Here is a 13,935-nt window from a genome sequence, read left to right as displayed (position 1 = left end):
ATTAAAATCAGACTCAACTGGTAGAGTCCTAGACAGGGAATAGTAGTCTGTCCTATATTTTAGTTTCAGCTCTGCCATTAACCATGTAACTTTGAACAGGTTTTTTAGTCTCCCTCAGACTTACTTGTTTTCATAAGTAAAATATTTCTTATAGCTTTAATTATTTTAAATTTTATTTCATCAAATAATATTGAAGGCTTCCGTGTTTAATGGCTATTTAAAATTATAGTTGTCTTGAATTTTAATGACTTTTATTTCACTATTTTCTAGAATTATTTAACCACTTTTTCCTCCGGCCATTTTATATTATTTTCCTAGGCATCTGTTTTGAAGTATAAAGAACTATGTGGTTTTGATTAACAGGAGGCTCAACTTTTTGTGGCATTGCATCACTGTGTCTCATGGGTAAACTAGAAGAAGTTTTTTCAGAAAAAGAATTGAACAGGATAAAGAGATGGTGTATAATGAGGCAACAAAATGGTTATCATGGAAGACCGAATAAGCCTGTAGACACCTGTTATTCTTTTTGGGTGGGAGCAACTCTAAAGGTAAGAGAAACAGTAAAAATGAGAAACCTATACTCTCTGTTAATATTAGCTGTGTTTAGAGGGTTTGGTCTTTGTACTATTCATTAAATATTGTTAGGTTTAGGCTACTGAGTTTTTTCTGTTTCTCTGGCAAAGCCAGTGTCTATATTGTTTTTTTTTATAGAATTCAGTTATCTGTTGTACTACTTGAAAATTTCCATTTTTACAAAATTCAAGTGGCCCAGGTAAAAAAGTAAGTATAAAAAAACTTATTACTGGAACTGATCGGTAGTCCATCTAAGGCATGGATCTGTTTAAACACACCAGTAAAGAATTTATAGGAAGATATTAATCCTAAAAGATAAACCAGGGTCATTTCTTTAAAAATTATTTAAGGTTTTCTATTTTTGTTTATTTATGTAAACCATCTGCAGTGTATTGATTGGTATGTTTCCCCCCATCTGTACAACATTTTGATACACCTAATTCCATAAGGTAATTAGCTACTACCTACAGGTTTTCTCTTTTTTAAATTCACCTAGTTATGATATTCTAGAATCTAACAAAAGTCTATATTCATCTTCTATATAATTTCCTAATTTTTTTCTCTTAGACAAAAATTTATATGGTTGAAGTAAATTCAAAAAACAGAATGATTTAAAATGAAGGTTTCGGCTGATTTATCTTTTCTACTTAATGGCAACTTAAGAGAGAGAATAAATAATACATGTTATAAGTCTTTAAACTACATAATTTTTAGGCAAAAATTATATTTCTCTCAATTATATTTTATTTTTCCTAATTAAAGATCTATAATATTTTTATTATTCTCAAAACTGTCTCTAGCATTTGGTTAATAAAGTTTTGTTACTCTTTTATGAAATATTTTTAGTTCTAGTTACTACCGTTTGTAACTTAATAGTAGCTTTAAAGCTTATCATAAGAGTTAAAATATGGCCGAAACTGGTTTGGCTCAGTGGATAGAGCATCGGCCTGCAGACTGAAGGGTCCCGGGTTCGATTCCGGTCAAGGGCATGTACATTGGTTGCGGGCACATCCCCGGTGGAGGGTGTGCAGGAGGCAGCTGGTCGATGTTTCTCTCTCATCGACGTTTCTAGCTCTCTATCCCTCTCCCTTCTTCTCTGTGGAAAATCAATAAAATATATATATTTTTTTTAAAGAGTTAAAATATGGTAAATAAAATTGTACTTTTTTAAATGACTAAAGAAGTTGAACAGATTTGGGAAGTTGTGATGCAAAGAGGTTAAGTGGGCCTGGTTCAAAAGAAGGAAACATTGAATGGGTCAACAAATCAGGAGAGTACATTTGGTACGATAATATAAAAGATAATGTGGTTGGCTGATTTTAAGCCCCACAGAGGTTTGCTCTGAGAGCCTTAGCTTGAGAAAAGCGTATTTAAATTATACAGATCTGAAAATGGTCAATATGAAAGTTTTAAATTTATATTTGTCTTGTCGTTGCAGCTGCTGAAAATTTTCCAATACACTAACTTTGAGAAAAATAGAAATTACATCTTATCAACTCAAGATCGCCTTGTAGGGGGATTTGCCAAGTGGCCAGATAGTCATCCAGGTAGTTTATTTTTTTGTATGAATCCAGACTTTCCTTTTGTTTATTTCTTGACTAAACCTTCAAGCATCTTTGTCAGAAAGGACATATAGGAAATTTAGCCTTAGTTGTAAACTTACATTAAATAATATGATTTTTAAAAGGTAATGAAATTGTTTTAAGTTTAGGGTTGATTTAGGATCTTGGGGGTATAAAGGAAGGGTTTGATTATCAAGATATATTGGTATAGTTTACATTATTTTCTAAATATTTTACTTAGCAATGTTTTATTTCATTTGAGGCAGTAAGGCAGGTAGTCTAAATAAGCCCTGTCCAAATTACAGAATCATTTGTAATCTTTAGGTTATTAGCTATCAATTGAGCTACATAGAATAAATTATTCTTAATCCAAAAGGAGGAACCCATTCAAAAATTATTAAATCAGAAATCTCAAATCCTAAATACAGGTTCTCTCACTGATCAGACTTTTCTTACCTGAATTTTGGCAGATTAAGTTTCTTCTTTAGATGAATACTTTGCTGTGTTAACTCTCACTATCTAAAACTCAGGTCCTATCCAGTTTGGCTCAGTGGATAGAGTGTCAGCCTGCAGACTGAAAGGTCCCAGGTTTGATTCCAATCAAGGGCATGTACCTTGGTTGCAGGCACATCCCTAGTGGGAGGTGTGCAGGAGGCAGCTGATCGATGTTTCTCTCTCATGGATGTTTCTAACTCACTCTCTCTCTCCCTTCCTCACTATAAAAAAAATCAATAAGATATATTTAAAACTCAGGAACCAATAAATTCAGACAGTATAATAATCTATGCTTTCCAAACTCAGGAATGATATAGATGTGAAGAGTAAAAGATTCTTGAATTTTATAAGTACTTTTAAGTAGGTTTTTTCAAAATATTGAAAACTGTATTAATAATATTTCTTCAGAATATGTTGATATTTCTGATATTTTCCAAACCTTATTATAAGCTGTGTACTCTTACTATGAAACTGCTTGCTCAGCCCTAACTGGTTTTGCTCAGTGGTTAGTGCGTCAGCCTTCAGACTAAAGAGTCTCAGGTTCAATTCCAATCAAGGTCGTGTACATTCGTTTTGGGCACATCCCCTGTAGGGGGTGTGCAGGAGGCAGCTGATCGGTGTTTCTCTCTCATTGATGTTTCTAACTCTCTATCCCTCTCCCTTCCTGTCTGTAAAAAAATCAATAAAGCCTCTAGCCTTGTCCCCCTCATATTGACACCTTGTATGTGTGTACGTATGTACGTGTGTTTAAAGAAGTGGAGAGGGGGCCAAAGCTTTTTTCAGTCTCTTAAAAGGATCTCTGATGTAAAAAAAAAAAAAAAAAAAAAAAAAAAAAAAAGTTGAAAACCTCTAAATTCTTCTATTAAATCTATTTTTAAAATTCAAAGACTTTCTTAGCACTCATTCAGTTCTTTGGCATGGCACACAGGCCTCCTGGGATTTGGCTCCTCTTCCACCTCTAGCGTTATTCTTCAGGCTACTGCCCGCTCCCCCCTCCCCCCCACTTATGTTATTACCTCCAGCAAAATGAACCTATTCACAGCTTCAAAAAAAAATCACTTTGAGAGTTCGTTAAAAATAATTCAGAACACTGACATTTTTAATAAGCAAGTTGAAAAATTATTAGCATAAATATATGAAACTAGATTCAGGAAATGATTGTTTTGCAGCATTGTAATAGAATCATGGTTTTTATTGTTATCCTAGAGCCTCTTCAGTTCATCTATTATTGCACTGCTATTGTCGAACATGTACTTGAATCAAAATATAAATGGGGGCTCATAAAATTATATTTTTGTACCTGAAATGAGCAGGAATATATCCTTAACATCCATACTTGTATTTTCATGCAAAATATTCTCCTTTAGAAAAAAATGTACAATGCTTTTAATTTCTAAAGCAAAATGACATTTTTAAAGTTTTGGTATTATAACACATAGCCATAGATATGTTAGAAAAAGGACTCAAGAAAACAATTATTTTGGTCTTGATGCCATTTTTTTCAGCTAGTGCATGGTACTATTTTAACAAAATGGAAATAGGGAAATGATAATCTCTTAGAAAGCATTTCTTGTATAAGCATACTTGGAATACATTTGAGTATAATAGCTTTTTAAAGAGAAAATACTTGAAGTTTTTTTCTTGCAAGATCAATTTCTACAACATTTGTGTGAATACTTCAATGTAATACTTTTTACGGATATGTGATATTATCTTCAGAGCCTTTATACTACAGAGCATAGAAAGTCTTCATATGATAAATTGAACTTATGTGGATAGACCTGAGACTTTTTCCTAGAGCTTTTATAAAAATTATTTTAACAGGTCTTTAAAATTATCTTATTATTGGTTCTGATAAATCTAATAACCAATTTGACAAGGAGATTTTATGTACATTTATAGTGGAAACAAGAAAGTAATGTATTTATAATGTATTCTAAATGCTTGAATACTAAGATTTTTTTATTTTTTTTTTTACTATTTGAAGTTTGAAACAATTAACTGCTGGTTCACTGGATTTTACAAGAATCCTTTTGGAAAAAAAAGTGTTTGTACATTAACTGTGAAGTATAAGGCCCAATTTTAGGTTATTTTTTTATTTTTTTAATATATTTTATTGATTTTGTACAGAGAAGAAGGGAGAGAGATAGTTAGAAACATCGATGAGAGAGAGTCATCGATCAGCTGCCTCTTGCACACCCTTTAATGGGGATGTGCCCGCAACCAAGGTACATGCCCTTAACCGGAATCGAACCCAGGTCCCTTCAGTCCCCGAGCCAACGCTCTATCCATTGAGCCAAACCGGTCTCGGCAAGGTTATTCTGGATGTATTTTATTTCTCTTTCTATTGCATTCTTTTCTGGGAAAGTTTTCTATTATCTAGATAGTAAAAGTTAATGTTGCTCTGTGTCTTTAGTAATTTTAGAATAACTTCCAAGTACATTCTAACATATAATAGTACAGGGAATATACAAAAATAAAATTTATGGTTTGAAAATTAGAGGGAAATGATCCAGAAGAAACCTAAGCATTCTGTAAAATGACAAAGAAGGGCATTAACATGGGCCTCCATTAGTGAAATAACTTTTTCACAAATAAGATTGAGTAAGCACAACTATTTACCATTCTTGTCTAAGTAAAACTTATTCTTTTAATTCTTTGACAAAGTTTGACTTGGTAAGATGTTTTGAACTTTAATAGCTCTTGAGGTCATAAATGATGGTCAAATCAAAAATAGAAAGAAAAAAAAATACTGCTACAAAATCTATTTTTTGTAGTGTTCCCATAACTGCAGAGCTCTGAGCTCTTTAGAAGTCCATATAAGGCTCTCAGGCAGGCAACAGCCATGTGACTTCAGTGGCCACTTTAATGGAAGAGGGTTGCTGACCCCTGAAAGATGGAAACTAGTGAGAACAGTGTAGAAGAATTGTTATGGTATGAAATCTCACATTATTATAGCCAAATAGAATGTAAGCTTGCTTTTATTTTCAGGTCAGATATTTTTAGAATGACTGACAGTACCCTATTTTGGAAAATTAAATATGGTACAACATTCCAGAATGGGTTATTTTGCTTAAGTGCCTTTCTTTTAACACACGGTTAGGATAATATGTAGCTTGGGTGCCATCAGAAATAAAACTTAGAGGGGAAGGGTGCTACTACCTAGGTTCAGGGATTTGTTTATTTTCATTTTTAAGAAAATATTTTCCTGTTATAATAATAGAGTTAAAGCCCCTTGTTTCCATATTCTAGAGTAAGTAAAGGGGATACCCCACTACAGTAGACAACTTTTACTAGTATATTACTGCTACTTTTCCTTTTTGTCCTTTTAGTCACTTCTTCAGCTAGGAACTGTTTTCCTTTGTTAATATTATTGTCTTGAGTAAAATATCAGATTTTGATCATCTGGGTTTTTAAACATTGGTGTCTGAGACTTTGTGAAAGCAAATATAAAACTATAGAATTTTTTAGTTTCGAAAACTATAGAATTTTAATGTAGTGATGGGCTGATAGATATGTAGCTAAAGTATTTTGTAGCATGTACAAATTAGAATGCCTATTGTGACAAAAATGCCTCATTTTCAGATGCTTTGCATGCATACTTTGGAATTTGTGGCCTGTCTCTAATGGAGGAAAGTGGAATTTGTACAGTTCATCCTGCCCTGAATGTAAGCACACGGACTTCTGAACGCCTTCGGGATCTCCATCAGAGCTGGGAAACCAAGAACTCTAAGCCGTGCCCAGAGAACGTACACATCTCCACATGACTGACTTTGGACTGGGAGGGTGGGGGGATTTGTAGCATAACTGTAGCTCAAGGTTAAAAGCCATGTATAACCAAGTGTGCTCTTTTTTTAAGAGGTAGAATCTTACAATCAAATCTTGTGCTGGTGTCACTTTGGAATATGGTCTTGAGCCAGTATTTGTAATGGGTTTCAAGAAAATCTTTGAAGTTTGAACCACAATGGACTCTGTTATGGTTCTTTAATGTTTATATTGTATTTCTAAGAACTTCTTTGAGGAAAATTAACTGTGTGTATGTAGGTTATCTTTTTTAAAACTCTTCAGTACAAATTATATATCATATTATAAAATAGAAACCTACAAGTTTACTGTTCACATAGCATTGATAATCTTTGGATGAACACTTAGTGATCATTTTAAAAGCTTGACTGCTGATGGTAGAAAATTGCTTTAAGAATTAAGTATCTGGGATTATTCTTTGAAAACAATTGATCCCATAATTTTTAAAAAGAAGAATGATTTATTTTGTTTCATTCATAAGTGTGTGCCAATTAAACTTGTATTTCACTTATATACTGGGCTATACCAGTATATAAGTGAAATTAACCTCATAGCAAGAATGAATAGGCTTAACTAATACAATAATTTTTGTAAAGGGAGATTGTTTTAAGAAGACTATTATGTAACTGAGGGAAAATTAGTTTATGTGATAGTGAATGGAAAGTTTTGTGCTGTGCAAATAATTTATTTAGATGTTGCTGGGGTGAATTAACAGTTATGTTTTACTTTAATCTCAAATTATTAGTTCCTGTTTTTTTTTCTTTATGGGGAGAAAACAGTATTATCTGGAAGAAAAGACATTTAGTAGTTTTGCTTCTTTTTCTGAGATATGTGATATAATTTATCCTAGTACTTTTATAACAGTTATTTTTAGCCACTGGATTTTATTTTTAGTTTATTGCCCTATGCTTTAGCTTTTCTAATTTCAAAGTGAAAATTTTCTAATTTTTTTCAAATTTAATTAAAAAAGAGGACTGATCAAGTAAATTAAATGGTTTAGCTCCATATGTGGCCATTTATGTTTTTATATTTTCAGGTAAGTTGGAGGGAAATGTACTATTTAGGGGTTAAAGACGGGGGTTTGGTTTTGTTCTTTTTGTTTTGTTTATTCTGTGAACTTGCTAATTGTAAAGGAGGTAGTATAAAAATTCATCTGGTCAATAATAAGTTATTCAGTAAATCACATCAATCACTATTGCTTGATGACTTTCAAAGATATGAAACTAGTACTGAAATGGAAAAGGAAAACACTTCACTTAAGGGGCTGGATTTAAGTTAAAATCGTGGTGATAATAAATGTTGAATTATTTGTTCTCTAAGTATCAGTATAAAAACTAAATTACTAGCCAAGACCGGTTTGGCTCAGTGGGTAGAGCGTCGGCCTGCGGACTGAAAGGTCCCGGGTTCGATTCCGGTCAAGGGCATGTACCTTGGTTGCGGGCACATCCCCAGTGGGGGGTGTGCAAGAGGCAGCTGGTCGATGTTTCTCTCTCATCGACGTTTCTAACTCTCTGTCCCTCTCAATTCCTCTCTGTGTAAAATCAATAAAATATATTTTAAAAAAATAAAAATAAAAATAAATTACTAGTATCACTATTTAGGTATTGTAACATTTAACATTTTATTTTATTTCCTAAATTGGAGGGGAAATAGCCTTAAATTATGGTTCTTCTCAAATAAAGAGAAAGCTAGTATATACTTGAAAAAAATAATCATGTGTTATTGATATGGACAGTTTGTTGTTATTTTTTTTTTAATATATTTTATTGATTTTTTACAGAGAGGAATAGAGAGTTAGAAACACGAAGAGAGAGAAACATCGACCAGCTGCCTCCTGCACACCCCTTACCGGGGATGTGCCCACAGCCAGTGTGCATGGCCTTGACCGGAATCGAACCTGGGACCCTTCACTCTGCAGACCGACACTCGATATCTGCTGAGCCAAGCTGGCTTCGGTTGATATGGACAGTTTTAAACTACAGTTTGCCAGAGTAAATTTTTTTTACATTGGAAATAAAATCAATTTTCTGATGATGGGAAAAACGTAAGTTTAACTACAGATGTCATCCTTCCTTGAATTCCTTCTGATTAAATTCAGGCATTTTAAGATATTCACTTCTCAAACTACATCATCATTTAGCCATCGGAGTTAAAATAAAATATGTAATGGCTTTAGAACTATATGCAAAGCCCAAACTGTTTTTCCTGAATCACCATTAGTCGTTGGAAGGTGGAAAAGTTAGTAGCAGTAAATGTATTCATAAATGAAAGAGAATGCCAAGGTAAAACATTTCATAAAACTTTTGTGAAATATTTTCTGACGCCTTATACAATTTAATACCATAAGATTATAGATTATAATAAGATTCTAATTTATACTTGAGAGGGGCCTTCTTGTAAAAATTTATGGCCTGGCTGGTGTGGCTCAGTGGGTGAGCGTCAACCCATGCACCTGGAAGTTGCTGGTTCTATTGCTAGTCAGATCACATGGCCATTGTAGGCTCGATCCCCAGCAGGGGGTGTGCAGGAGGCAGCCCATTGATTTCCCTCTTCCCTCACTCTCTAAAATCAATAAAAACATCTTTTTTAAAAAGTTATCTATAAAAATGGAAAAGAACTAAGAACCAGTGATTGTCATGTTCCACAGCAGCATACTGACCAAAAAATACTAGACTAGTGTGAATTGTGGAGAAACTATTCCTAACTTTCTCTAAATAGTTATTTACAAGAAAAGTATTTATTAGATAAATTATAAGTAATACTTTACATATATACTTTGTTTTTTTAGCAATGGTGATACAATGAGAAGAGAAATATGAGCTCCAAAGCCTCAATTATACCTAATGCTGTATCCCCACCTCTAATATGGTGCATTCTCTCTCTCTCTCTCTCTCTCTCTCTCTCTCTCTCTCTCTCTCTCTCTCTCTCGCTTTCTCTCTCTCTTTTAAAATGTTTTTGTTTTTTGTTTTTTAGGAGATAACAGAAGCTTTGTTTTGAGCATCTCTTAAAAACAAGATTAATCAGGTCATACAATACAGTTCAACCTATTTATCATCTAGTGTTTTAGATTTGATCTGTAATTTGTGTACATTTTCATTAGATGTTTAAACAGTTACTTGTAAATATTTAAATTCAAATAGAAGTTCTGCTGGCAGTGGTGCATAGTTTGAAAACACCGGACTTGATAGAATGAGTCAGTTTGGTAAAGAGGTCCTCTGGAGTCAGGTGATGGGCTTCCATCCCAGATCTGCCAGTGCAGCAGTGAGGGCTTAGACCCTAACTTCCCCACTGATAAAACTGGGCGAGGGGGCATATGGTTGTTTGAAGATGAAATGAGATCATACATATAAAGTACTTAGCATAGTAACTGAAATACAGAATATCCCCTATTAGAATTTCTGTTATAACTACCATAAAATTATTAAGACCTCTTTTCTGCAATAGAGATCTCAGTTTAAACTCAGAGAAAATGATGGCAGCAGTATAATATTTTAATCTCCCCATATGAATACATTATAACTAGGATAGCCACAGACCCTATTCTACAAAACTAAAGTACAAAGTTTCCCCATGAATGTGAATATCCAAGTAAGTGAGAACAATCACTGCCCAACATGGTCTCAATATCTGTGTAAATGGAAGGCAGGCAGCTGGTTTCCGACAGTCTTAAGAACAGAACTATAACATTGCCCACAGTTTCTCACTAGAAGGTGCAGTGGGCCAATCCGAGAACAGAAGCTGAAACTAGGAGGGGTTCTACAAGTTCCCGTTTTGAGTTGAGTTGAGTTTAGAACTATATCAATAAAAATTGGGAAAGCTGAAAATTAAGCTATCAAGTCTTAAAAAATGAGGAACAAGGCCAAAAGAAAGTGGAGGAAATAATTAGTAAAAAGTGGAGAAAAGGGGGGAGAGAGTAACAAAGACAAACCACCAGCTACCCTACTTAAGGAAAAAAGGGAGGAAACAAAAATTAAAATGACGTAGAAATAACCACAAATGGAAATTTTCAAAATTATAAGACCACTTTGAATAATTGCATATAATAAATTAGCGGGGGGGGGGGGGGACTTTTTTAGAAAAATGCAAATTGCCAAAATTTACCCTAGTAAGATACAAAAATTCAGAACAAACTATTACCATAGAAGAAACATAGTTAAAGGATTCCTTACCAAAAAAGCCTCAGTCCCAGATTGTTTTAAGATTTCTACCAAATTTGTAAGATAGTCTCAATGTTTAAATAATTCCAGAGACTAGAAAAAGACTGTTGAACCTCAAAGTGCCAAAAAAAAACCTTCCAGCCGAAACCGGTTTGGCTCAGTGGTAGAGCGTCAGTCTGCGGACTGGGGGGTCCCGGGTTCGATTCCGTCAAGGGCATGTACGTCGGTTGCGGGCACATCCCCGGTTGGGGGTGTGCAAGAGGCGGCTGGTCGGTGTTTCTCTCTCATCGACGTTTCTGGCTCTCTATCTCTCTCCCTTCCTCTCTATAAAAAATCAATAAAATATATTAAAAAAAAAAAAACCTTCCAAATTCATTTTATAAAGTGAATGTAATGGCATTGTCTCTAAAGCCTGACAAAGAGAAAATTATAGATTCTCAGGAATATTGCAAAATTTTAATCTATTTGCAAACAATCCACTAGCACTTTCAAAAAGTAATAAATCATGACTAAGTTGAGTTTATTACAGGAATGCAAGGAAAATTCAATATAAGACAATCCATTAATATTTCTATTTAAAAAGTTAATGAGAATAATCCAGGAAGGGTATTTGACAGAATTGAGCACTCATTCATGTTAAATATAGTTAGGTAGAAACTGATGGTAATTCATTAACATTGTACCTCTGCCCAAAAACCAGCATCTTAATGTTGAAACAAAAGAGGCTTTCCAACTAAAGTCAGGAACAAGGCCCACTATCTCCTCTACTACTTAACATTGTGTTGGAGTTTTAGCTAATGAAGTTTGGGAAGGAAGAGGTGAAACTATTTGCAGATATGATTTTCTATCTGGGAAACCTGAGGAATTTGTAGAAACACTCTGAGAACTTAGTAAAGTATCAGTTTATTAACAGAAATATCAATAGCCTTCACAAGACAAAAAGAGTACAAACCCTGATTCCATTTAAGTGAAGTTCAAAATAGGAAAAACTTACCTATGGTGTCAGAAATCAGCGCCCCCTTGCAGTCACTCCCCCACTCCCCAAAGGTAAGCACTACCCTGACGTAATCGCCAATTAGTTTTATCTGGTTTTGAACTTGATGTAAAAGGATTCATAACATATACATTTTTTTCCAACTGTCCTCTTTAGCTCAACAAGGACTGGAAGAGTACAAGGAAGCTTCTCTGGTGCTGGTAATATTCAATTTATGATCCAGGTGCTGGTTCCTAGGTGCATTCACTTTATGAATATGAAGCTGTCCACTTATGATTTATGCACTTTTCCATATGTATAATCATAGTTCTGTAAAATGTTTACTAAGAAGAATAAAGGTCTATACACACACACACACACACACACACACACACACCTAAATTAGTTAGGAAATATACTTGTAGAGAATTTACCTTTTATGATTTCAAAAAAGAGATGTGTAAACTTAAGATATGTCCAAAACCTATGAGGAAAGCATAAAAATAAAACACTTAAAAATTGTCTTGAACAAAATAAAAAGATTATACCATGTTTTTAGGTAAGACTCAACATCAAAACATGTTTTTCCCTTAGGTTAATTTATAAATTTAAGCTATCTCAATAAAAATTACCATAGTTTTTTTTGTTGTTGTTTGTTTGGGTTTTATTTAGAGAACATATTAGAGTAACTATGAAACTGGAAAAAAATAAAATAAAGGGAACTAGTCCTACCAGACATTAAAACATACTCTTAAATCCTCCCAATACCACATATATACATAACCAAATACACACATATATGAGATATGCTAGATATTTTGTACTATAACTTTCCATTCATCAATATATTATGAATGTCTTTCACTATCCATACTGTGCTTTAAACGGTTGCATAATATCTCATTGCATAAATGTACCAATTGGTGTTTTGTTTTACCCAATTATAAAAATATTGCTATAAGATCTTTGAAAGTATATTGCTGCCTACATGTAATTCTTTAAGCTACATTTATAGCTGTGGAGTTGCTGAGGCAAATAATACACAAGTTATAAATTTTTGATAGCTTTTGCCACACTGCTTTCTAAGGTTGTACTGGTAGACAGTACTTTGATACAGATTTTAAATGTGATCAGAAAGTCTTAAAATTCACTGGAAGAAGTATGAGTTTAGGCTCAAAGCCAATTTCCCTCATTTAATCTTAGATGAGCAAGTCAAGGGGTTTGGTAGAGCTATAAAAAGTCTCTAAGGAATGAAGGAAAATAATCAATTTGACAAAGTATATATAAGTAGCTTGCTCTAGAATGTTAATGGACTTTTACCTTGCCATCTGAATTTAAGCAGTTGAGTACCATGCTAGAATTCGGTGCTACAAAATGTTGTTTTTTTCTGCTGTAGGGTATACTATAGAAAATGATTCAGTGGTTAAATTATAGAAATATGCATGTAAGAATAATTGTTTAGGCAATACTTTTTTTTCTTTTATAACTGATACTTATTTTAAAAATAAGGCTCAGTGGATAGAGCGTCAGCCTGGGGACTGAAGGGTCCCAGGTTCAACTCTGGTCAAGGCATGGCATGTACCTTGGTTGTGGGCACATCCCCAGTAGGAGGCGTGCTATATTTCTCATCTTAAGGTTACTTCCAACTTACAAATGTTGCTGTGAAGATCATGTTTTTCTGTGGCTTTCCTAAAAAGAAATTTCTGGGTTAAATAATGTATACTTTAAAAGTATTGGTAATAACTGTTAAATTGCCACCCAAAACCAGTATAGCTTTTCAGAAACTCATCAACAGGATTTCCTCAGAGAGAGGAATGGAGAGGGGGAGAGAGAGAAAATCAGTAATGAAAGAGAGTCACTGATCTGCTGCCTCCTGCAAGATCTCTGCTGGGGACCAATCCCACAACCCAGTTTTGTGCCCTAACTGAGACTCGAACTGTGATCTGGTCCCTGGGTATATGCTCAACCACTGAGCCACACCTGCCAAACCAACAGGGTATTAAAAGTACCTCATATCTCCTGCAACACTGGATGTTAACAATCTTAAAATTGTTCCCTTCTGCATGAAAAGAAGAAAAGTATTCATTTGTTGATAAACAACAATTGTAGAAAACAAGTCTAAGTGTTGGGGGGAGTTTATTTTTTATGTGTTACATGAATGAATACTAATTGGGCTATGTCTGAGATAGTGAAATCAAAATAATGTTTTTATTTTTATATATATATATATATATATTTTTTTTACTGATTTCAGAGAGGAAGGGAGAGAGAAGGAGAGTTAGGAACATCAGTGGTGAGAAAAGCATTGATCTGCTGCCTCCTGCACAACCCACACTGGGGATCAAGCTGGCAAGTGGGCATGTGCCCTGAC

The 13,935-nt window shown here is 34.1% G+C and overlaps 1 protein-coding gene across 2 annotated transcripts in view; it reads left to right on the top strand.

Moving 5' to 3' along the window:
* The window catches only part of PGGT1B (protein geranylgeranyltransferase type I subunit beta), a 37,227-nt gene extending 29,479 nt beyond the window's left edge, over positions 1 to 7,748 (top strand). For both annotated transcript variants that reach the window (XM_084882841.1, XM_084882842.1), the window contains exons 7-9: positions 364 to 548; positions 2,012 to 2,120; positions 6,216 to 7,748. In XM_084882841.1, coding sequence (XP_084738967.1) covers positions 364 to 548; positions 2,012 to 2,120; positions 6,216 to 6,397 — 476 coding nt within the window. In that variant the 3' untranslated portion in view covers positions 6,398 to 7,748. The remainder of the gene's footprint in view (positions 1 to 363; positions 549 to 2,011; positions 2,121 to 6,215) is intronic.
* Positions 7,749 to 13,935: the final 6,187 nt, after the last annotated feature.

Source organism: Pipistrellus hanaki (assembly GCF_964339955.1).
Source record: "Pipistrellus hanaki genome assembly, chromosome: 4".
Classification (NCBI taxonomy): domain Eukaryota; kingdom Metazoa; phylum Chordata; class Mammalia; order Chiroptera; family Vespertilionidae; genus Pipistrellus; species Pipistrellus hanaki.
Note: the sequence above shows the minus strand (reverse complement) of the source record. Positions and strands in the feature narration are given on the sequence as shown.